Source organism: Lytechinus variegatus, chromosome 2, assembly GCF_018143015.1.
Source record: "Lytechinus variegatus isolate NC3 chromosome 2, Lvar_3.0, whole genome shotgun sequence".
NCBI classification, from domain to species: domain Eukaryota; kingdom Metazoa; phylum Echinodermata; class Echinoidea; order Temnopleuroida; family Toxopneustidae; genus Lytechinus; species Lytechinus variegatus.
Window position 1 is genome coordinate 58248696 of NC_054741.1, and position 26872 is coordinate 58275567.

The 26872-nt window shown below is 38.1% G+C and overlaps 1 protein-coding gene across 2 annotated transcripts in view; it reads right to left on the reverse strand.

Annotated features, from left to right (window-relative positions):
* The window catches only part of LOC121408474 (RNA-binding protein Musashi homolog 2-like), a 51339-nt gene extending 26253 nt beyond the window's left edge, over positions 1-25086 (reverse strand). For both annotated transcript variants that reach the window (XM_041599953.1, XM_041599952.1), the window contains exons 1-2: positions 25027-25086; positions 2588-2670 (exon numbers count right to left, since the gene is read on the reverse strand). In XM_041599953.1, the coding sequence (XP_041455887.1) occupies positions 2588-2670; positions 25027-25057 (114 nt within the window). In that variant the 5' untranslated portion in view covers positions 25058-25086. The remainder of the gene's footprint in view (positions 1-2587; positions 2671-25026) is intronic.
* Positions 25087-26872: the final 1786 nt, after the last annotated feature.

Genomic DNA, 26872 nt, shown 5'->3' on the forward strand with positions numbered 1-26872 from the left:
ATCTTGCTTTATTAATACGTATCACCTCTATCTGTCTGAGGTAATACACAACATTGACAAGAAGGCACATTCTAAAATATCTAGCATTATTGCTCTATCATGTTGTTGTGACAAACATCTACGATCCATGGAGGGAGCCAACACAGTCGACGGGGATTGAAATCAAAGATAACAACAAGGAACAAGCATCATTCCTCTAATTCAATAATCATTTTTGTGGGCATTTCTAGAAAGTGAAAAGGGCAGGTATGGGCTTCATATCATCTCAAAACATAACATTTGATCACTCATTTGAGGACAAATGGCATTGCTGAGGAAAAGTGAAATGTGATATTTTGTGGTACAGGATGAGTCTCTTTCTCTCTCTCTCTCTTCTAGAGATCAAGAAGATCTCATGGGCTAAAGGAGCAGTATGGAGTGCGCAGAGTGGCGGCACACACACAAGGTTCTCAGGCTTCCAACGTACTAATCCAATGGGGTGTGATAGATAGTCAGCATGAAACAGAGATGAACATGAGATGGACAGAGAGTGAGAGAGAGAGAAAAAATTCTACGAAGAGGAGGAAGGGGATGGACAGTCACACAGAGAGAGAGAGAGAGAGAGAATGAACAAAACTGGAGCTAGAGATAGACAGCAGGAGAGATTGATGAATGGACTGATGGATGGATAGATGGATGGATGGATGGATGAATGGATGGATGGTTGAATGGATAGATGGATGGATGGATGAATGAATGGATGGATGGATGAATGAATGAATTATGGATGGATGGATGGATGAATGAATGAGCAAACAAATGATGGAGAGTTGGATAGATTGATGAAATATGGGTAGAAAGAGAGACAGATATATAAAAAGACAAAGAGAGGAATAGGAAAATAACTTTAAAAAAGAATGAGAAAAAAGGAGAAATTTCAACAAGGAGCATACACCCATTAAGGTAGGCATGCAGTTGACCAATGAGACTATGTTAATAATACTGATTGAGGTGGAATGATAATGATGGATACAACAATAAGCAATGAATTGATAAAATGATGAAAAGTTTAATGATTCAGCTATCAAAACTTGGTGGTAAGATAATTCCTGCATAGTTTATTTTCCTTTCTTCCATTCCCTTTTTATTCATTTGTAACATCTCTTCACTCATATCACTTTTCTGTTGATTCAGAAAGGATGGAAGGTGGTAAAGACTTGGTCCCACTGCACTTACGGATGCAGAGAGGATGTAAAACGGAAAAAAATCTTGCCATCCGTTGGAAAATGTTAAGTATCCGCTGTGCACTATTTGCATACGTGTTTCATACGCGCATCCATCGAGCATCCGTCCACTGTGATTTCATTGTTCACCCATTTTGTCCTTTGTCCGCAGTGGATAAAAACCGATGGAGCCTCCCCGAAAGTTTGCTTGTCGGCTGTATCTGTTATGACTACGTTTTGTGTCCGTTGGCCAGTGGGACCAGGCCTTTAAGGTTTTCTCTTCACCAAACCATGCAAAAATCCAAAGATAGAAGTTGAAGGAGGGAGGGGGGGGGGTGAAATGCAGGTAGTATAGAATCTTCCTCTCCCTATTTGTTTTCTTTTCTTTTACCTCATTTAGAGTGCTGAATCTGTACCATTCCAACCAAGGGGTAATAAAGCAAGTCTATGAGGGTAGTTGTGGGAGGGGTATGGAACATAGGGTGTCATCCAATTTTTTTCGAATTTCTTATTACCTCTCACTTTTGCCTTCACCCCCCCCCCCCATCCAAGGAGTCTTTCAGGAAGACACTTTCCTGCAACTCTGAATGAGAACTAAATCCTTACATCTGATTTGCTAAGAGCAACTTTGTTTGTGAAAATCACTGGCAAGATGCCTCATGAAACCACCCTTGCTTTCTTGGAGGTGGAGGGTGAGGGGAGAGATAACAACAAAAAAATCCTGATTTTCATTACAAAACATAATTTCCTAAGAGATTCCCTCCCCTGGATTGGACAAGATTTTCAACCATTGAGGAGCCGTGGCCGATAGGCCTAAGGCGCCTGGCTATACATGGAAAGTCCGGGGTTCGGTCCCCGGCCTTGCTCTTTTATCCTGCATTCAAATAAATGGAAATGCTTTACGCATTATTTGTAACAAGGTGTGCACTTGTTTTTTTTTAAGATTTTCAACACTGGTAAAATTGTGGACAATAGAGGGCGCCATTTTTTACATGTAAAGAGCTAAAGCACAACCATCGCCTTTGTGTGGCACAGTCAGCTGAGCACAAGACTGATAACAGTGGGTTAAAATCCCAGTACCTCTCCTTCAAAAGACTTCATATAAATGTAACCTCCACAGTTTATTTTACCAGGTTCTAGGTTAATGTGATTGTAAGCACCTGCTTGCAATCAACAACAAAAATTGCATCGAAAAAAAAAGGGTTTATGAGAGGGAGACTGTTATCGGGAGGGATACTGATGCCTGTGGACAAGCCTTTGCTTGGATTTGAGTTTTAACAAAGTGAAGCATGCTGAGCAGGTCTGATCATGAGATGGTCAGATAGATGATGCAAGCAGACAGGGGGACACAGGTATGTACATCAACCGGCGGAATGCCACTTTACCAATTTGCCATCTAGTTCATGGAAGTGCTCATCACAGACGTTGTCTACTGTCTTCTCGTTGTCAAATATGACGAAGCCGAAACCTGCAAAGAGAGAAAAAATGATAAGAGAAAAGAGATCCATTAGTAGGGATGAAGAAATGGTTTTGTTTCATTAATTAAATAATACAAGAGTGGATTCATTAACAGATCCCTCAATTTGAAAAATTTGCAACATCTTCTTATTTGCATATGTCTTAAGAAGTCTTAAAAATAATTGCAATTGATTTCAATTACACCTATCTTTAATACTATATCAAGTGTGCTATAAGAGAACATGAAATTAATCTAAAAATTATGATTGAATTGAATAATCTGCAATGCTTATTTTGACAATGCGTATATGATGCATTGTTTGGTGAAAAAACTCAAATAGCTTTCATAAACCCTTGCAATACCTGTCAGGACTATGCTAAGCATGAACTCATATCTTATCCATTAACAAATAACTCGAAATATCCCAAAAGAGAAAATTTAGGCAAAGAACATTCATTTCCGAGTTGTACATTAATGTTACCAGTAAATATAAAGTGACCTGTCATCAATTCTTGACATCTTTTGACAGCCCATTCATATAAACATTCATTTGGAAAAAAATTAAGACATCATTCTCCCACTCTAATCCCTCAAGTCAAAGATATGATTTACCCTTAAGCTAATAATCAATCAAAAATTTGCCTCCTCGCGAGTCTCCCAGCTCTATCTTTTCAAGAAAGGATGATCATTTTACAATTCTTCTTATCCCCCATTCTATCCCTTCTCTGACTTTCATTCTTTCTCTCTTCACTTCCACTCTCTTGCCCTTTCTCTCCCCCCCCCCCTCCCCTTCCATCTTGCCCCCCCCCCTCTCTCACAGCTGATATGTTACTTTATAGGCTTTCCAGGCTTATATATATTCTCTTAATATGAAATATTAATAACATAAGAGGTCTGAAATACAGCTTTTCATAAATCTTACATGAAATAACAATATCTTCCTTTTCCCTGTTGCATAAAAAAGATTATCTACCCCATCTTCATGTCATATATCCCTGCCTACCTCCTATATTGCCTGGGGAGGTTTTAGTATGGGAATGTCAAGCATCTGGGTCATGACCAAATATTTTCATTCATTAGGAAGGCTTCTACACATGTAGGTCTTGTTCTAGCCTAGATCCACACACATATTCACAAAGCCAATATCTCTGATGGAGGCTGTTTTGGGGGTTTGATTGACTTTCGGAATGTGCGATAAAACATCTCGTCTATTTCGTGTAATCCAAAAATGACAAGAATGGCAATGATGCTGGGAGGATGTCGCTGGATGACACCCTCTCCCCTTCTCTTTCCTCCAACGAGAATGCAAGAAATTGATCAGAAGCGACTTACAAATCAGGTATAAAAAGTCAGAAAATTCCTTCTGGGAGAGAATTGAGGGGGAAACTTTTCAGTCTCTCGCATTTCCTGAATGAATAAGGGGCAAAATGCTCTAGGTTCCTGAAGGCATTCTGTCATCTTTTCAGTTTTTTATTAATGAAAATGGTTTCTGTGAATGCAGCAGATCTTGTGGAACAATTGTGAAGACAGCAAAGTATCCAAAGTAAAGCAATGATACAAATAACAGAAGGCATAGATCCAAAAGAGTAGGAACTGATTTCAAGAATGGAAGAAAGAAAGATACTTGATTCAAGAAACACGATGAGTCCACCGGTCCATCGGTCCGGTGAACGAAAACCCCAAGCATGATGAGCTGCACCCCTCTGGTTACCGGAAGCTGGTCTAATAGAGCAGTCTGGAGCGTCAGCTGTTGCCTCACCATGTCTCATCACCGTTTACCAGATCTTATCAAACACATCTATTCAAGGTACCACCATCCAATGCTGAAAGCTAAGGCCATTCACACCTTCCTTGGAATGCAGACACACAGCTACGAATGATACCAGGGTCTCATAACACTAAGGTTAGCGAATAATCATACGCTTGATTTTCACGATTAATTGTACGTTTGAAGTCAAAGCAATCAATCGTAATAACATATTCTATGATCACTGCCAAGCTTTGTGTTTGATGACTTAATAGGTAGTTTTCGCATTAACTTTGGGGAAATTCTCTACAAGGCATCGATTCCTTTGAAAATACACAATGGAAAGCAGAGAGGCTTTTGTCGAAAGTACCGTAGGTGGACTGGGACAGCAGATCATCTGAAGATTTGCACCGGACGAACAATTGCAAAAATGTCATTGTCAAGAGTCATGAGATTCCAATGCTGTCCAGGTCCACCAACTTTCAACAAAAGCCTTTCAGCTCTCCACCGTGATTTGACTTGCATTTTCAAAGAAATTGGTGTGTTGTAGAGAGTTTCCCCGTAGTAAATGCGAAAAGTTCAGAATACTGATGCAGAGGAAGACAATAATTTCAAAGATAGTGTAGTACCCCACCAGTGTTTACAAAGCACCACACCCAGTATTTACACCATTGCTAAATTAACACTAGTATTTAGTGTTATGTTTAAACTCTACACTCCACAGTGAATTTCAACTAGTACTTAGTGTTATGTTTAAACTCTACACTCCATAGTGAATTTCAACATCTGAGGTGTGGTCGTATCGAATGAGTTTAGCCAAAAAATTTGGGCCAATTATGACATTTAGTTGCATTGTTCTGTGTGTGGAATCAACAGTAGAAATCAACTGTATGACTGCTCCATAGGCCTCATCTTACAGAGCACATGATACTGTACAAATTACAATATCCACTTTTTATCAGATTGCTCATACAAATAATATACTTGTCAGTGTAGAAGAAGACTAGATGCTTTACACCTCCAAAAGTACCAAGACGGCTTCACAACTCACAGCGGTGTGATTCGTCTGACCTAATATCAACAACACCCCCCTCTGTAGACAATGCCTGCACAACCTTCCTCTATTCTTTTCGTGAGTGCAATATCATAACACTACCAAGGATAGCTCTATTATCATTATAAACCACAAATGGTGAGAGACAGGAATATCACTAGAACTCGGTTCTTTATTGGTTTACCAAGTAATGAGCAATTATTCTACAGAGGGGGTAGCTGAAATAAAAATTGTCAATTCACAGAAATAAATGAAGGGAATATATGGAAAATAAAACTTCACTGTAGGCTGTATCATACTGGGTATACCATCAAAACATAATTGTTTTCAAATTAGATAAGTTCTTCATAAGATCATTTCAATAATACTTTGTTACATATGATTATCATTATTGTATCAATACTTTGTACAGTATTAACTCGAATCAGATAAAGGTATAACTTTGTGGTTTTTATCAAAGAGAGATGACCTTGAATCAACATGCATCATTTACTATAGGCCTAGACGCGGAGGGCACTGAGGACATAGGACGCAACGACAAACATCAAACTCTCCCATGCATCTAGTTTATTGTTTGATTGATTTTCAACACGTCATCAGCTGCCGTCCGCATGTAACGGCGCCCTCTCACAACCAATTAGTGCAATCCAAAATCAATTAAGAGCTTATTGGCTTTATTAAGCATCGGCAGCTGTTATGCTCATTCTCTATCTGCTTGTACTAACACTGATGTGAAGAGCGGGGCTGTCGAGAAAACTTGATGCAATCAATATCGGCTCAATTCGCAATATTACCCGCGTTAGAGGCAGCATAATTTTGTAAACAGTCAGATATATCTGCATTATACAGCAAACAGCTTTAATAGGAAGGAAAACTTTTTCAAGGCAAGATATGATTGGACAGTAGAAATGCTTACACCAAGGTTCACCGATGTAAGATCTATTTCATATGTTCAAACTTGTTTCATGACATTCTGATTTCCTAAGATCTTTTCCCCACTATGGTTGAAGGGGACGGCGGATATCATCACCTTAATCAAAGACCCATAGGCCCTACTCCTTTTAATTTTCTACTCAGCCAAAACTTTATAAGTTCTTAAACTGGGAAGATGAGTGGGAGTTCTTCGAACACAACATAATATTGTGAAAGATTTTTAGGTAATACAAATCCTAAATCATTACAACAGAATATGTCCACTCATATTTAAAAAAAATTACACTGTACTGCCATTTGCAAAGCAAAGATATGAAAAGGTAAAAAAAAGGTCTGAAATGATTTTTCCCATGAAATCCGACTGGTTTATGGCAAATGCGATTTTCCGCTCAAGAGAAACAGAAAAACATTGAGAATTGGAGGTTTCCATGGCAACACCTTTGAAGGTAACCCTGCCTGGCCAAGCGACTCACGATGGAAGCCTATAGAGGGCTACTATGTGGAAAGAGCGTTCGGCTGGAAATTGCCATGGAAACGCCGCTCTCCCTTGTTTCCTGTTGTTGTGTGATTACGCTTTCTGTCCATCTGCATGAACACTCCTTTAACTTGGAATGATTCGGAGGGAAAAACCCCTGCTACTTTTGTGGCCGGATTGGCCATTCTCATGACATTTCATCAAAGTACGTGACCATTGAGAAACAAGGACAAGTGATATCTCCAAAAGCCTTCGGACAATATGCAAAATGCCTTGGTCTTCTCTGATCGGTGACTAAGGAATTTTCTGATCCTTCACAGCAATGCTTGATGCAGTAAGCAAGTGATTTCCATATCAATATAGGATGGGATAAAGTGGTACTGGCATGGTTACAAAATAAACCTAGCGAATAGAGGGCAATACGCTTGTTGAGATGCTTTCATCGTAAGATGGAATTCCCATATAAACACCAGATAGAATACTGAATAATTAAATGGCATGCCTTCAATCAGAATAGACTTCACCATAAAGTTTAAGTCTCTAAGTAAGCTTAATTGACCGCAGTTCTTAGTGATTACTTTGTCTGGGATTTAAATTCAAACAAAGATACTACAAGGGGAAGATCGGACAGCACATAGAGCGCACAATGAAACGCTTGGGAAGAGCGCCCTACAGTGTTGAGTAAGCAACAACCTTTTTGACCTTTGCTTATCCCAATATGGCAGTGTACAAAACATATGAGAGAAATGGTGAAGGGGTGAAGGAATAGAAATTGTTTACATTTCAAAATTTTTTCATTCAATTTTTTTCTTACATCAAAGATAAATATATTTCAGAGGTTTCTAGGTAACAAAAGGTGGAATAATTAGGGGGCTTTTGCCATAAAGAAAGTGCTCAAATTTAAGGCCTGCCTAAATTCTTAACACTGAAGCAAAAATGAATGCACTTCTGACATTATCTATCACCAAGTGCTATCAAGTACATATCACTAATTTTTATTACTTTCTTTTCATTTAAAATGTTTTATGCCCTTTTTTCAGGTGTCTGTTGCTTGGCTAGTATTAGAACATCAAAGATCAAGTGCATTCTATTATCATTATCAATTTGTTGTGCTATCCATTATGAGAAGGAGCAACACCCATCATTTTCCAGATAGGATGCAGAAAATACTCACAAAAGATTATAAATGTCAGCTGGATGAGAACATACAGAGTTCGTGCTGATAATTGAAAGCAATTCAGTTCTTTTTCTTAGCCTTCGTCATAAGTGGAGAGCAATACAAATAAAAGCGGGTTTTGATTATTGAGAGCTGACGTGCAAATACCTGTGTCGCCATGCCAATTGCTATTTTGACAAGCAATCCTGGAACCCTGCTGATCAGGAGCACAGCTCTGCAGCTCGAACCGAACAATTATTTCATCTCTTAAGAGGCATACAGGAATCAAATTGTATACTTCAATATTGGATTGATACCCATCTAGCTCTAGAAATGATAATGTGAAAAGAAATCATCTTATCTGATCTCCCTACCTGAAACGATGTGCGAAAAGAAAACTCATATTGTGAGGCATTAGGCTGTTTTCCTCAACTAGAAATTGAGTGTAAGTGACTAAAACCTTACCAGAGCTATATCAAGAGCTGTCATAATGATTTCTCACCCATTTCAATCAAATTTTGTATATATAATCCACTTTTTTCTCAATCTTTTTATGTTTATGACCATAAATTTGATTTGGAGTCAATGCAAAATTAAAGAGCAAGATTATTTTGTAAGATATGCATGGAGTCATTCAGTTGTAATCATTCTTAAACATGCTCCTGACTCTAATATAATTCCTCCGCCATTTACTTGAACTACTATACCCCTCCTGAATGGATAAACACATAGCTCCTCAACTCAGAAGATAAAGAAATGGGCATTTGCATATATGAAGCCCCGAGGCGTGTTGCGCCGCGAGTATATATGTGTAATTATGAAATCCTTTGGCTGCGCTTATTTAAGTGGATTTATGAATCCATTAGTATCTGAATATTGCACCGGGTGCAAAGCTCTGAAGAGGAAACTACCATGAGGAAGTAGATTGAAGATACAAGAACAATGTGGGTTTCTTGATACAAAGAGAGAAAAAAATGTTTTGGTACTGCAATCATAAGAAATGGGAAAACCCCAGATAAAAGAGGCTTGAACATATATATGTTGCCTCTGCAGCATGTTATATATGAAAACATGCAATGCAATTTAATCTGCTAATTGGACATTAGAAAATATTATGTTCTTTGCATTTAAATGAGGGGTGTAAAATCAATATTAATTAATAGAGAAAGTGAGATGGAGAGAGAAAGAGGGGGAGAGAGGAAGAGAGAGAAAGAGAGGGAGAGAGGGGGAAACAGACAGATAGACGAATGGGAAGAGTCTGTATGAGAGGAAAGTGGGTGGTTTTATGTGCACAGAGACAAAGAGCATAAAGGGAACAGAGAGAAAAAGAATCAACCACACAAAGTAACGATACTCCTTACAAAAATTATCATGACACAATAAAACACATCAGAAAAGATGAAACTGAAGTAAAAGTATAAACATGAAAATAGACGAGAGAGAAGAACGCTCAAGAAAATGATTACAAGGAATATGTGATGGAATCCACTGCATTGCTAAACACAGCCATCCGTCATCCTAGCGTATCAAGTCACTATTCTTATGGCTTGAGCTAATATCAAATTTTAAGCGCGATAAAATCTTTCAGATCCTTGCCTGTAGGGGGAACAATTCTTCTCTTCCCAACAAAAAGGGCAGGGAGAAAAAAGAAGCCTGTCTTGTGTCATCAAGATGCATCTGTCTGAATCAAATGCCTGCAATGCCGCTTTATCATAATGTGTATGATCTGAATCACATTCATGACGTGTTAGGAGAGAAACTTAAATAGCTTGCATAAATACTTGTTATCTTGGTGTATTTGTCGCGGGTGTTCTGACCTGTACCGAACTAAGGTGAAATTCTTTTGATAGAATGAAGTAGTGAAGAGATGAAAATAATGATGTAGAAACACATGCCAACTTTTCTTTAATAACAATACAGCAATAATAGGTCTTCAATTTAATTGTATAACTTAACTTTCATGATGCTAATTTACATTCCTATTGCTTATTTTCTGTACAACCATATACATGTGCTTACGTATTCACAGATCAGCCATAACAATACTTGTTATATACTGTTGTGCCAAAAACTTACTTTATCCAAGGTCTCTAAGCACTCTACAGCATTATTACCCTGGCTTTAGCAGAGCAGCTGTTCCGCGCTGTGTTTCAAGGAATACATTCGTACCATGCAGGCACCAATTCACATCTCCTGGGTTGAGCGCAGCACAATGTGGATAAATTTCTTGCTGAAGGAAAACATGTCATATGGCTTGGAATCGAACCCATGTCCCTCGGATGGAAAGACAAAAGTTATAACCACTAGACCACAATGCCCCCACAACCATGAAACCAAAAGCCAAAGTAACATCATTGAGCAAGAAATGCACTCAGCTTCTTTCACAGTGACTTTTCACCCTTGTGTTTCAATAGGAGAATGTGCAACAAAATATGCTAAGCAGGGACCCAAATGACACAGAATAGACTTTTCTGAAGATGCCTGGAACCATTTTTTTTTTTACAAAAAGTCACCAAGCTATAAGACTGTAATTCTTCTAAAAATAATTCGAAAATTCCATTTCCATCACAACTCCAGAACATAAAATACATATATTTTGGACCAAAATAGGAAGAAAAACAGTATCACAATTTAAGAGATTTTTTCTATTTTATGGAATGCACTGGTTTGGTTTCATGCAACATTTCGAAGTTGAAATCTTTCATATCAATCCCTGTAGTAAAAGAGGGTATTCATAGACTACATGCTGTTAGCATTTCCCTGTAAACCCTGACATATGTTTTTTTTTTTACTGGAAATTTTCATGATAATTCAGCTTAATCATGCCGGTAGGATCTTAGACCAATTCTATCAGAGCTATACAATGCATAATGGCGGCTGAAAAATCAATTCTGATCAGTAAGAAGGCATTTTTGGGAGCTTTTCCCTGTATCATACCTCCCAAATCATAAAGCAGCCTACAAGTCTGGTAAAGCCTTAGTAAAGATGATATTTGGTTATTTCGTTTCTCTCATAAGGTACATATATAGCAATCTGGGCGTGCATGGCATGAGATCCGCACTTAAATGAAGCGAGACGGCTTTCTGCCGAGTAGAATCCAGGCAATTTTGATTGAGGGTCTACAGATATTATCCTCTCTCTCCTTGGGTATACGATGAAAACATGTTTCATTCCCCCCCCCACGTAAATCACAATGCACTCTCGCAAAATGACAATGACCGAGATGATCCCGTAACCATGCACCGCTTGCTTCTGCTTGCTCATTTCATAAAAAAATTCTCAACCCTAGATGAAAAAAATATGAGTCATTTTGAGTCGAGGACTCTCTCGTTTATCTATCTGTATCTGTGCATACAAAGTGTGGAGAGCTGAGATTGCTCTGAAGCCAGTTTAGTGATTAGTTGACAAGCAGGCCCCCTCATCAGCAATCCGATCCGAAATAGATATAAATGCAACCATGGAGAAATCATCATTATCACAACTACCGTTTTTACATCATGGTCTGATTTTAATGAAACGGCACATCACATGACATTTCCAATATGGAGGTCCACATGCAAGTGTCATTAGGCATGTTGTGCAATATCTCGTCCGTTTCAGCGGAGGTGATCTGACAAGATAAAAGTATTGACAATGTTTTTGACACCCTTCTCGTATACCATGGACATGTAATAAGGCCGGTGTTATCTTGATGAAAACATGATCATCAATATAACAATAGAAGCTATATTCCATAAAGATAACTACCAATCCATATAGCATGAAATATAAATGTTTGCATTTATTTTGTTGACACAAACTATCAACATAGGCAATAAAAAATGGCCAGTTCATATGAACACTAAAACTTGAAGCTCTCAATTTTCCCCCCAAATATTGGACACAGTTTTTTTTTATATATATCTGAACTACCTGTAGAACTTCCAAAATAAATTAAATAAGATTGCGCAGTCTCTATGAAAATGAAATTTTCATAGCTTGCATCAAATGGAAGTGGTGACAGGAAAGACAAAACCGGAGGATTTGTTCTTTTCGAAAAGGCGAAGCAAGGTAATATGATATAATCAATATATACTCATTTTTCACAAATCAATCTATTCCAAGCCACTTAAGCGCAACTGCTTAGGCTCATAACCCATTTTCCAAACTTGGATAACACAGTTTCTTCACGGAGTCTTTACACTGGATTCCCTAGTTCAATATAGAATAAGCGTTTGCTCTCTATACAATGATTTCCATTTTGTCATGAATCATGAATAATGTGGAGAACTATAAAAACTTTGAATACTTCCGAAAGCAACACAATTCAAAATGACTGATGAGATAAAAGGATGTCAAGTTTCACCCTTTTTCTACAAATACATATTGCATAACCATTGCAATATGATACTAGTAAAACAAATGCAGGTATGGAAAATTGAGAAAACTTAAAAAATGTGTATATTTTAGGCAAATTTGATGTTCTCATGAAGAAAAAAAACAGCAAAAGATTACAATTTCCTTGACCAAGGGATCACAAATTCAGTGCAAGTGTAAAACATAAAATAAACTGAAAGAAGTTTTTTTCCCTAAAGATACATTTAAAAAGCCATGAACTTCAGTCCTAAACTGCAGTATCAGGGGAGGGGGTATAGATACAATTGCCATTTCTCACCAAGAGCAGGGTGTTGACACTCAATTGCATAACTTCTTGTTGCAGTCAAAATTAAGATGCTTTCAAATCACACGTATCTGTCCTGATATCAGCATAATAAAAAGTCCATGGAAAAGAAGAGCAATTCAAAATGTATCTAAATAACATTTCCACACAATTATCAAAGCATCAGTTTACAGTGAATTGAATTATTTATTCAAGTAATTTCTAATTGAAACACCGTAAGTTTCTAGTACCTTGCATCAGATATCTAATTCAATTCTAATTGAAAAACGATACCAACTGGATGACAAGCATATATCAACTGTGCAAGAGCAATTATTTCATTGAAAGACATGCAAATCTATATGTTTTTTATCAATAAAATTTACGATAATAAAATAGATGGGATTTGTTCTTGATTGGCTTTCAACCGACAAATTCTCGTATTTTCATAATATAAGCAGGATTTGAAATATAATATGGGAAGCCATTTAGTGTTATTTACTTTTTGAAAATAAAAACAATTGAAGCATTATTCATTCTTAAATATCACAAATTAAATGCAGTATACTTTTTCTTTTTGGAATCATTGCTCTGATTAATTTTATCATGATTCTGCAAATATATTATAATATTAATGAATAAAACAATTATTAATCCTATATACCTCATCCAATTTTATTTTGTGATGTTCTCAACTGGAATTTGTTGGTTATAAAAAGTGAAAAATCATAAAAGTGCTTGACACAAATGCCAATGGGAGAAAAAATATTCTAAGATTGATTCCTGCTTTTAAGAGGAGGTTGACTCCTTTAAAATGGAAGCTACCCATTCTCTAGCCCCCTGAATACTAGTTAAAACCAGGCATAGGTTTGCTGGGACGTCTATAGCAACTCTCGGGGTAGCTGCACTCTTGTGAAGAAGCCCTTAGCATTTGTGGCCCATTAAATGGTGCGAAGATGAGCATCAATCACATGGCTAACATCAGTGCGGTATCAAATGATAATGAATTCAAGTCAGCTACCAACGACTAACAATTAACCTCACCCCCCCTCAAAAAATCCTATTAATACAGTAAGTAAATTACATCCCCTACTTGGTTACAGAATGCTCAGTTTAAAAAAATCTATTGTTTACTTTAGAATGCTCATATCACAACATACTGTATGACTAAAATCTCTAAACTTTTGCAAAAAACACTTTACTTGTGACAGCAGGCTCTATTGTAAAGCTGGCCGGCCTCAAAGCCTGAACGTGGCTACTATATATTTCTTTTTTTTTAGATAAAAAAACACTGATTTTTTAATCTTTCTACATTACTATCAAATCCCATATATTTTCAGAACTAATAACTTTTTATAATGCACATATGTTTACTTTTAAAAATCAAATTTAAACTGAGCATTCTCCAAATGAACTTCTTCATAAACATAACTTAACTATCTACCAAGAACTATAACACACTACAGCATCTGACAAATTTATGAATAGTTTTGATGAATACAGAACATGTGAAACCAAAACTTTTGGAGTGGTTGATCAAATAAAAACAAGATCGAAACTTTGTGCACTGACACAGGTGATAAAACAGGTTAGTCATCATAGCAATAATCAATGTTGACTGAACATTATCATCAAACCCGAAGCTAGAGACTAGTTTTAATCACTTCTATGGTGAAGAATATTATCCCATAAGAAAACAATAAGAATCTGAAACCCAAACTCAATCAAGCAAATAATTGAAAAAGTAAATTCACAACTTCATTGAATTACCAATCAATATATAGTTTATGATTCTCATTTCTCATACTTCCAAAACTTTTAAATGCCCCCCCCCCCATGATGTTTTGGACATTGAAGTAGGTGAAAAAATATATATCATAAATCATTAAAAAATCAAAATGATTGGCTTAAAAACAAACACTTTTTCTCAAGGGTACTTGAACAAATCTACAGGCTTTAAAACCACTAAACCCACAAAATATGGCATAATCAGCCTTTAAGCCAAACTTCAAGCTTATTATTACTTCTACTTGTTTTGAAATGGAAGTCTTTACCACATGTTTTTTTCTACTCCATCACAGCAAACTAGACTCTTAAAATATTGTTTGTTGTATCATTTATGACAGTAAGAGTCTATTGTAATTTGATCTATATAGGACTGTTTATGGGTTAATATAGGGAGCAATACATCACTGCTCATAAAAACTTCATGCATGCAGGTGTGTACATCTATAGTAGATGTTAAGTCATCAAAATTATTTGTTATCCTATGACAAACAAGCAATTCAAGTTAGCAGGATTTTTGCATAAAATAATGAAAAGGTATGACCAATCAGCTTCAAAAAAAGTATCCACATGATGTGAACTGTTTTTTTTTAATGTTGTTCATTGGAAAAAAATACAAGCTCGTGCAAAAGTGCATTTTACATGACTTTAGAATACAATCTGAAGACATCTCCAATTCCGTGGAGCTTTGGTAAGGATTATTTAAAGCTAGTTGGACTGTGTTTTGAAACATATATTAGCGGTAATCATTCTGTGGGGAATAGAAAAACACTGGATGATTTGAATGTCGGCTGTATTGTGAGTGAGGATCTTGTCATTTGGTTGTAAAAGTGTCACCAGGTCCCCCTCAAGTTCATTACTCTTCGGTTTATACCAGGGATGAGGTGGAGGATGGCGAGGAAGAAACGGAGTGATGAGGACAGGGAGAGGTGAGAGAGAGAAATTAGGTAGGGATGACGTTAACAGGGCCTCTGGGTAAATGGGAGTTTCCAAGCAATCTAAGTAAATCTGGGACTGGCTAGTGAAACCAGGCCAGGCAGCTAGGTGCTCATCCCGAAGGGGGCCACGATGGGGGTGTGACTGTTGAATGAATGGGGGGTAGGAAGGGAGAGCATGTGCAGCCCGTACGGGGTTAGCCGATGGCTGATGCTGGAGGAGTGATGAGGCAAGATGGGGAAGGGGCATTCTTTGGGGGGTACGAGATGGAAAGGACGCAAATCTCGAATGAGGTTAATAGGATGATTAAGTAAGATGAAGGGGCAGGATAGAAGAGGGACATCGCCAAGAGGGGAATGCCGAGGTAGAATTTTTGCAGGTAACATTGCAGAAGTAGTAGTGTAAGAGCATAGAAGAGAAGCATGTTGGGGTGCAGACAGAAAGGGGTAAGAAGACTTCATTGGGTGGGACTGGTAGGTTTGAAAATGAAAGGTGGCAGGCCAAAACAGATCAGGCATCCCCATTGTGGCTTGTACACCACTGGTATCACGGACTCAGTGGATGGGATTCTGCTAACAAAATGGATGCATTGGTAGGATAAGAATTCAATTAGAATAACATGTATATGATATTTATAAAAGAAAGTCCAACTTGAATTGGGTAAATCATAGGCAGGAGAGGGGATGGTGGTGCGGTTGTGTGGATGGAAATTGTATCCCATGTGGGACTTTAACGAAGAATCTGTTAGAAAAGAGGTATTCGACCTCACTGGTAATCACACCCCTATCAAATACATTACAGTTGTTGTGTTCTTAATGAATCTTCTCTTTGGAGGTTTGTTTCCAGGCCAATGGGTTGCAATGTCTCACTCGCGTGTGATCTATGATACTAATCACACTCAGACCAGCACTAACCCACACCTTCTAGAGTCATGTTAGGTCATCATTACACCATACCTCTCTCAGGAGTTACATCACGGCCGCTTCCCACGGCACAATACCTTTATCATTCATCCACTTCTATGTAGCTAGTGGTATGGGTGAAGGGGTATGATTGTGGATGCTTGTATCAGTGAGGATGTTCCAGTGGCATAAAGAAGGGATCTGATAGGATAAAGAGCGAGCAGGCTGGGTAAGGATCGCATGCATCGTCTAAACCCCAGTCAGGGCCCCCTGACACCTTCATGTTTTTCCCACTGCAGAAATTTAATTTCATGAGGGAGTGAAGTGAGATTGGGAGGCCCTAGGGCTAGCTGCTCATCGCTTGCCGGTCCTTAGGCAACCTGGACGACATCATCACCTACTCTCGCCATTGAGTAGAACCCTCTGAGTACCTGCACGACGCCTCACGACCAAGGACACGCATATCATTACAGTCCCGGCCGCATGTACTTTGAGGAGCAGTTCATACCGGGGCATTGAACGGCTTGGGTCTTCCTGGCCATGTGCACAGCTAATTATCAGTCGGACCGGACCGCTGACCCGCACCACGCATTGATTTACATGGCCCCTGCTCGTACACGGGTCGTGACAGCGTGTGCACATAGAAGGCTAATTAGGCTACTCAAGGGGGCATTGATTTCTCTGTGCACTCAAATGGAATGGAGCTATGGAGGAGGATGAAAGATTCCACCAAACATGATGCACTAAATACGTGATTCTTTACAGCCCCAGAGAGAAGCTTTAAACTCCAGAGATGGGCATAACGGTACAAATTAGCATTCATGTATTCAAAATCAGATGACGATGTAAAGAGATTCAAATCCCTGAAGCAATGCAATCCTTAAGCCGGACTGTCATTGCATATCGTGTGCTTGGACACACTGAATCATGCTTTGGAGGGAGGACCCCCTTGCATGCCTGCCATCTCGGAAAAAGATGCAGCGAGCAGCAACTTGGGCGTCAAATCCGGCAATCTTTTCCGCTTGGCAGAGCAGGGAAACTGGCTCACCTTGCGAGTGAGGGGCGAGCGAGGGATCCCCGGTTTGGTCGGTCAAGAACCCCCCAATGCTCTAGTTGTCTAATAAAGCAGAAAGAGCTTGCAGCAAACGTCTAATCAACGCTGACAAGATTAGCACAGGGCTAACTCAACCATTTCAAATGTCCCATCGTCATGGGCATATAGGAAATTATGCCAAATTCTACCAACTAGCAGGTTCTGTACAGGTAAAGTCAACATAAATTAAATAAAGAACGTCAATAGCAGTATTTGATATTGACTTCTTTCAGTTTTATCTATCCTATACTCTACATGATAATACAGCATTCCCTGTGTAGCGTACAATACTGAATGCACATGCTGTTTTTTTTCAATCCCGTCGATACATACAAATATAAAACCTACAACTCTTAGCTTTGTATGAAGCCATCACTATTTTCAGTGCAATCAATTTTCTTTTCTTTTTTTGGTAAAATATAAATGAGTTATAGACATTTTTTCTCTTGTAATGGATGTTTCAATTTATTTATTTCATTTTTTAAGTACTGCCAACATTTTAGTAATAGTTGAGAAGATGAATATCAATGTTTTAATTGTAACACCCAGGGGAAGTATTTTTAAATGGTGTAAATTTGAGCCCATGTTTGAAAACAATACCAACGAGTAATGACACTGGCAAACCTTCCAACCAATGTGTTGAATTTTCTGTCACAGTGAGAAATCATTTGTACAATTGCTGCTTGTTTTCTCCCAAATGCATATTCATTACTTTCAACCACAAAAATATATATTTTGAAATTTTTTTAGTAATCATTCATATTCATAATCATAGATATTTCATTTTGACCTAGATATTTTTGAAATAATATATGCTCACTGCGTTCCTATATGGATTTAACATCCTTAACGATGTGTGGGTGTGTGTATGTGTGTGTTGCTCTACATCATAAAGATTCCCATCCGTGATCAAATGATACCATCTTTGTGTTATGAAATGAAAAAGCCCTGGAGGCAGGGTGCTCTAAAGTTTCCAGAAATATTAGTTTTGTTGCATCTTGTGCAGATTTGCTTGACATCCTGATCTTGGGCAGCAGGTGATGGCGAACAGGAAACGGGCCTGGTGCATGATGGGATAGCCCCAATGCATGATGGGTCAATAAAACAAGGGGTAGTCGCAACATCAAAGATAACACATCTATAACACGGCTTTAATGGAAGACGGGAATTGAATGGCACACAATGGTAATATAATGATGATGAACTAGATTCATAAATCAAGCATGTACGGACAGTGCATAATTCAGAAAACTACACCAGTCCGCTTCCAGTATACATCAAATATGTAAGAGATCATTCATTACAGTGTTTATTGCGATGTTGACCATATCAGTGGCAAGGTATACTAACATATTTTTAACCAGAATTGCAAACATGTTTTTAAATTCTCCTAGATGTATATTCTGATACTTTTTACTGGGAAAACAATCAGGGGTTACACTTTTTGATTGTCTCCCATAAATAAAAAAATAGGTAAACAAGATGAGAAAATGATTGATTTAAACTTTTCAATGTTCTAAAACAATTTTTCTCAACAATCTTCTCTAAATGTTAATCAATCCCACAGGAATCAATATAAATTGAACAAAAGTACATTTGTCATTACAAATAACAGATAAAAGAAAACAGAGAAAACTTGAATGAGAATATTTCAAGTGAGCCAATTCAGTAAAATGAAGCAAAGGAGAAAGGAAAATCTTTGAAATTGCATTTTGATTTGCCATTTATAATAGTGGAGCAGACGATTGACGGCTCACAATGCTACAAGCATGCTGCCTGCTAACTTTCTGTCACGCAAGGGCTATTATGTTTCATTAATAAACCACAAAGCATTTAAAAGAAATTGTTGTCGCCCAAGCAATTGGTGGTTTATATTATCAATTTTTCATGAATACCATGGCACATTGCGTTACACGATGTACAGTATTCCGAGAGTGCTGTGTTGCAACAACAATTATTGAAACAATATCAGATTACTCTTTTAAAGCTTTAGTTTAGGAGGGACCTTGGTGTGATTATGAATACACTAGCTGTAATTACAGGGTAAAAAAGTACAAAATAAGCACATTCAATCAATTTTTGCATCGGAAAAAAAAAGGATACTGGTGTCATATGGATCAAATGTTGCAATGGGTAATATTGCAACATATATTGCTTCACAACAACAAAATAAATGGAATAGTCAACTGAGGATTAGGCAAAATTACTTTTGCACATGAAATTAAAATCAGAGGTAGATTATTGAATGCATCTCTTCTAAGTTTATGAATTTCATTAAATTTTGCAAAAGGCCTTGGAAATTATTCAATGTTCACATTGACATTTGCTATGTTTATCGTCTTTGCTATGATTCCCATTTTCTTCAGAACATTGGAATTATTTTGTTCATATTGACATGAAAGTCACGTTCTGCGAGTGTTATTGTAATATCAAATCCAGATCGTGTCACCGGGCAAACAATTAATCTGACGAGTGATGAATCCTCAAGCTCTTTAAGATGGCAGGTAATAAGTGGATCTAAGACGTTCATCCTCACTCACCGGAGCCGGGTGATCTAACAGAGATGTAGGTTATAGCTCACGCCATCCGCAAATAAATTGTTCAAATTGAGTATGCATTATGAGCTAATTAAGAATTCATAGTGCGGCCAGACTCCGGTGTGACTCATGTGTCACTGTTTGGTTTTTGTGTTTAGGTTGATTCACTTAGTGCTGGCAGGGTTAATAAATTATTGTTAGGTGAGAGAGGTAGGGGGATGTGAGTTTAGGCTACATCCAGGATTGGAAGGCAATCAATGAAGACTTCTAATGATGGAATAACTGAGGTGGATCGCTCTCCCAACATGGGACCTTAAATTCACTCCTTTGGGTTCTTCTAAACCAAGATGGTGACCTCATTTTTACTGCTTTGGGGCCAGGGAACATTACCTTGTGTTATCTGTTGGTTTACTTAAATAATGGAATGTAAGAGAATGAATAAGGGAAAATGGTACTTATATAACATAAGTTATAAGCAATTCACTGCTGTCAGTGACCCCTATTCAAATAAATAAAGAATAAGTAAAATGTACAGGAATGAAGATGAAGTTCTTGAGAATTCTTCGTAAAACCTCCCTTTGATTCGAAAGGCATAAACATGTTCTATGAAACGAAAATAAATGTCTAAACATGGCCAGTCTCTATAAAGAATGCATCAATAATTTAGAAAAAAAAAATTATCCACCATCATGTTGAATGCCCCTGAATATTGGGAAAACCAATTATATAAGGAAATTCTTAAATGAGCTCCATTAAGAACGTCCAAGCAATCAACCTTATTCCTGAAAAATCAATACCAAATTTTGTCAGCATGGGACCAAAAGAGCAGTGACTAATAGCAATTCACATAGAATCAACTTCCTCATACCTCCCTGAAGATTTCTAAAGACTATTTCAGTAGGTCGCTTTTAGATTGTTTACAAATTTTGCATCAGAGCAATCATTTTCTTGGGCCTCGCAAGGAAATAAAAAATATGAAAATCGGCGAGTGCAAGACAAGGATGAGGCAAGGATGAAGGGTAGGGAAAACCCGTGATCAATATGATTCAAGATGGATTCAAAGCTATCCAATTATAAGGTAGCTTGAGGGCCTAACTTTACATAGTAAGGGTCAAAGAATTTCATATCAACCACTTTTAAGCTTATCCTTCTTCTCCTGGCGAGGAGCGAGGGAGGGAGAGATGCCGACAAAGAGAGGGGCATTTAACGACTGCGTTAGCGCGTTTATATACCTCCAAGAATATTGGAACAGAGAAGGGAAGGAGGGAGCGGAAGGGTTTTTAAAAGGAGATACAAATGGAGAAAAAGGGAGAAGGGGAGAGAATAGGAGGGGAAGGGAAGGGGGGTGGGGAGGCGGAGGGAGGGGAGGAGAACAGGAGAGGGAGAGGGTCGGGATGGAGGGTTGAGGGGGATGAGAGGAAGCGGAGAACAGGAGAGGGAATGGGTGGGGATGGAGAGAGGGAGGGTTGAGAGGGGATGGAGAGGAGGGGAGAGGGGGAGGAGGACAGAAGAGGGATACGGTAGGGATGGAGGGGGGGGGGGGAGGAGAGGAGCATGGGAGGATAGAGGGAGTGAAGAACATGGGGTAATACATTATCATTTTTCATTCCAGATCAAGACATGGGGTAACATCCAAAGATGATGAACTCCATTGTCATCCAAACAACAAAATGGACAGAGGATGGTGGAATGACAGACACTATGGTATAAGCACATGGAAGGTGAATGAACATGCAAGTATGAAAGAGCTGAAGGTGCTAATGGGAGTTTGAAGCCAATATAATTGCTCCCTTTGGGAACAAACAACCCTTTGCTGGTCTACATCCTTCACAATTCCTCAGAATCTGTCTTCATTATCACCATTTCTGAATCCCAGAAGAAAGTTTCAATGGCGATGCAGTATTTCAGTCAGTGCCAGAGGGATTTAAATCACATAATTTAACACACAATAAATGCCCTAACAACTTAAAAGCTTGCCATGGTGGCTTTCCTCCTTATTGCATGAACTCTCTATTTCCTCTCTCTTTTGGCTATTAATCTTGGTCCCTGATTTGTTGTGTAGGTCAGAGGTCCACTTGTACTTCAAACTTTGCCTATTTTTCTCCTTGCATATATCCATGCCTATTTCTCACATCCTTCAGACTGAAGAATTCTAGCTCAGCATCCGTTTTACAGACTGAAGTCTCATCTCCCAAACCCTGAAACATTTATCCTGATCAAAGAACAAAAAATCTTCTAGCCATCTTCATTTTCTGTTTATTTATTCACAGGGCAGTTAATCCAATGATTATCATAGAAATTTGGCGTAACAATCAATTTCAATTTGTGATTCTATAGACTTCATTCAACACAATTCCTTTTATTCTGATCCTTTTCAAATGTTCTTTCAAAACCACCTTTCAATAAGAATTACTCATAATACCAATTGTTAACTGCAAGATTCTAAGGTTTTACATCCTCTAGACTTTTATAACATAGCACAGATATGTTTCATGAATCAATAACAGCTACTGGGGTTGCTTTATTCAAACATTATAGAGTCACCAATCCTGATGATAATGTTCTGAAGAGCAAAAACCAACAGACTTTTGATGGTCGATGACATTATTTCATCACGTCTCTTCATTTCATTGCAGAAGCTAAAGCCTAAATCCTCGAAGACCGGATCGAAAAGTACATAAAGATTTCCTGCGAGGCGAGGCTCTGTCTCTTTTTCCCTTTCCATTTGGCCTATTTATGACTACCATAGCTCAGTGAGATATCCCATGGAAATCTCCCTGAATACACAGGTAGAGAGCCCCCTCTTGTTCCGAGCTCTTATTACAAGCAAGGTTGGGTGTAGGGTATCACAAGAGTCTTCCGCTGGCTTAGCATGGAACCGGAAATTTCTCAACAAACCTACTCTTAAAAAGGACATCGGTTATTAGCGCTATAACAACTTCTACAACCATGCATCGAATATTGCATGTAGGTATACAACAATGGTGTGTGATAGGTTAGTTTGTTTCCACAGACTACACCGAGTATACACACAAACGAGAAAGGAGCATGTAAATTTATTCTAATCATGGATCCTGGTGAATTCTGCCTTGCTTGTTTATTAGCATAATTTCACAGCGATTATGAATTTTCCTCGAGAATCACAGCACATGTGTTTCATTCGTAAATGTGTACAAACACTATGTAATTTCATTGGATTCATGCGCAAATTCATTTTGGAATTGTTACCATAGCTTCCATCTATGTTAAAGCGGATTCAACACATTTCATATTACGTTTTACAGAAAATTTTCAATAAATTTGACCACTTTAAAGTATATAATCAGTGAACCATTAATTCTGCATGAATGTTCTTCCAACAAATGTTTCATCAATCACATGTTATCCTCAGAAAAAAACATCATCTTCATTGTCATATTTAGCGAACACTGAAGGGGACACACAAATTACTCCTTTCTGAAATAATATACATAATATACTAGATTATGCCACCCTCAATGTGGTAGCTTTCAGATAACCCCTTGATGATGTTTGTATATTGTTGTTTCTTTCAGCACATAAGCTTCGGTCTAAACTCCAACAGACATCAGGAGACAACAAATATATACCGAGTCACATGATAGAAAGCAGTTTGCTCTGGGTAATGAAAGATATTTCACGAAGGGTGCACGTCAGAACAAGATTAATTCATAATTGAAAACAAATAGACTATGATTGATGGGTTAAGATCAACACAAATGTTTTGCTGAAAAAAATTGTTTGCCTCGAAATATCTCGGCTCAAAGTGTCTGAATAATGAGCAGCATGGAAGCACGAGGTGACATCCGTTTTTCCTGTGTCGACCAAAGCAGTATAAATTTAAGCTTCAATAATACTGAGTGCCTGTTTTTTTTAAATGTCCGAACATGTATTGAGTAATACACAATATCTTGTTTGAGAGAGCTAGAGTTTTTACCCCTCCTCTTGATCATTTTCTTCATCATAACAGAAAATATAATATCAAATATTATTTTTATTTTTATGAATGTTGATCATTCCAATCTTAAGTTTGTGATCTGATTTTAACAAGGCAAGCGAGGATACAGTAAAGCTAAATTGTAAAGTTGGTGTTTTCTCTAATGAATTGTGTGAAGTTTTTTCACATTCTTCTGAAGCTGTACTTAATATGTCAGCATCTTTATCATACTCCTACCCTTTCTCTCTCCTTAGAATACTCCCCCTCTCTTCTCCTCTCCTCTCTTTCTCTCTCTATTTTTGTCTCTTTCTAATAGCAATGGGGGGGGGTCAATATCCACATGCACATCCATGTAGACTTTCCTCAGCTGTAACCCTAAATTCATCCTACCATTAATATCATTCCGCTCCCAACCCTCATGAGTCCGTCCAGATAATCTCTGCATTCTCCTCCCAGTCTCCTCCCATCCCATCCCACCCCACCCTCACCCCCTCTCTTGAAATGAATGCCATAAATAACAATGACAATCTCCCCAAACAATCCCGTTCTTGCAAATAGTTGTTGGATGACTTGCGGATGCGATATGAAAACCTAATCTACGAGCAGGCTTTTCTATAAATCAAAACACGTTTTGTCTTGTCCCCGTGTTGCATCCTATTTTCGGCAGGAATTTTATCGGCCCCTTGCAAATGTCACGCAAGGACACCATGATCTCATCGAGGAGTTTTCTAGATGGTCTCCTCCCTACCCTTCCTGATGCTATCTACCTAATCCTCCTGGATTAAATCTTACCAATCCATCTAAATACCGTCTTAGCTCAGTTTTAATCTTAAGGTAACCCCGTTGCCCATTAAGAAACATTGGTTTCTTTAGAATTCCTGCTCTATCTCTATATTAATAACCTCATATCAGAAATATGTTTTTTCTGTCAATGATCAAGGCTGATCTCGTTCACTTTTTTCATTTCCCATAACGGTTATCTTTCAGAACTACCTCAATATCGGATTTGAACATATCTGATTACATTACTCTCTCTCTCTCCATTTTTCTTCACATAACAAGAAATCAACTTATTCCAGATCGCTAAATTGATTAATTCCACTGAGTGGAAATGAGAAGCTTAAATCATAAAGTTTTCACATAAATCTCTTACCTCTGTGCCTATTTGTAGATCTGTCAAACATAAGAACTGCTTCTTCAACCTGAAAACATAAAATAAGAGAAAAAGAAAAAAGAATTCATTACATATAACATTAACACAAACTTGATTTTAATCTTTTACAAGTCTTTATTTATTAATTTATTTCATATTAGTACTCAGAACTTTTTAGAACACAAGTTGAATCAAACTACAATAGAATGTGAAATTATTTGCTTTAAATAATCACAAATATATTTATGGTGTGTGTTTTGGTAACTAGTGTTTAAAAGACATTCATTTCTACCGTTCCATTCAGACATTCCATAGGTTTGTGGTCCCAAATATTCACTTTGAGTGAGGCTAAACAAATATGTAGCTAAGTGCAAGAAGCTTTAGTGCACATAATCCAGGCCAGTTTCGTTCCAGCTTGAGGGCTTAGCTGGGTAAATGAAGTGACGTGACCCAGGGCTCCCTACAGCGAGCAGGTCGGGATGTTTGTCCCAGCTACGATGGGGACTTCTACCATTCCCCAAACAAGGTTTTTAATTGCACAGGGAAATAGACGGGAGGCACAGGGTGTGCAGAAAGGTTCGGGAGCGCAGGGACAACATCGACGTGATTCTCCACTCAAATTTCAAACTCTTTCCTAAACTATGTCCTAAAAACCAGGCTTTCCGATCCCATCCCCTTCCTGTGTCCCATCTATGCATTCAGGCTAGCATATTGGAATTTTCCTCAAGCCATTTCCCTTCTCAATCTGATCTTCGTCCATCCTGTATTCTTTCGTTGACATACAATCTTGTTCTCACCTCTCACACGTGCACTCTATCTCCATTATTCCTTCTGTTATATCAATCATTCCCTTTCTCACCTCTCTGCCTTTCCCTCTCTTTCCCATTCTCTGTGTGTGTCTGCCTGTCTCTCTATCCTTCTATTGCATCAATGTATTTCTTATCTTTCACTCTCTTTCTGTCACCCCAAACTAAACTTTTCCCAACAACATACCTCATCTTTTAACAAATTTTGAGAGATATCACAAATGAATACCACATTTCCATTACTAAAGCAGGAGAACTAATGAATCTTCTCTGAAAGTCGGCATACATCAGACAAAATCTCTTTGCATTAGACAGCATCCCACCCCATATCCAAAGTGAATGTATGATGTATCTGTACACAACCCATAAGAAGTTGTGGCTTTCATAAAAACACCACCCAAAATACATCAATCTCTCTGGCCTGAAACTCAAAAGGCCCTGTGTAATCTGAGGTGGCACTTTGAAATGGCGTGGTAGGATTCCTTCCCTGAAGACTGGACGTACATACAAGAAGAAAGCAGAGTGCAATACAAGAGATGCTAAGATAGAGGCTGATATGCGACCTTCGACCCTCGCATCTCTCCAAAGGCCTGTTGTCCAGCGTGCTATCTTAATCACATCATGCATGTGCAGAGTGAACAACTACAGAAGAGTCACAGGGATAACTGTATTCAAACTATACTTAATGCAACTTTTAGATTTTGGTCTGTAATATCAGAGAGCTTCAAACAGTTCCTGAATATCAGGGTAGCAGTTCATGAAGTACTAGTCTGTGATTTACGCTGACAACTTTTGTTTATAACACATAGTGGTTCAGAAAATCTCCATTCAATTCACATGAAATTTGGGGTTTTACCAATAATTGGTAGGTTTTTCATGTCAAACATCTCTACATAGTGTTATATTCTCAGGGTATGCAAGGGTACAGCTAATGGTGTCACACAGCCCTATAAACAAATATTTCATACAACTCAACAATTATTTGTGAATTCTTTTGGATATGTCAAGCACTAGAAGTACTCCAACTATCATCATGGCAG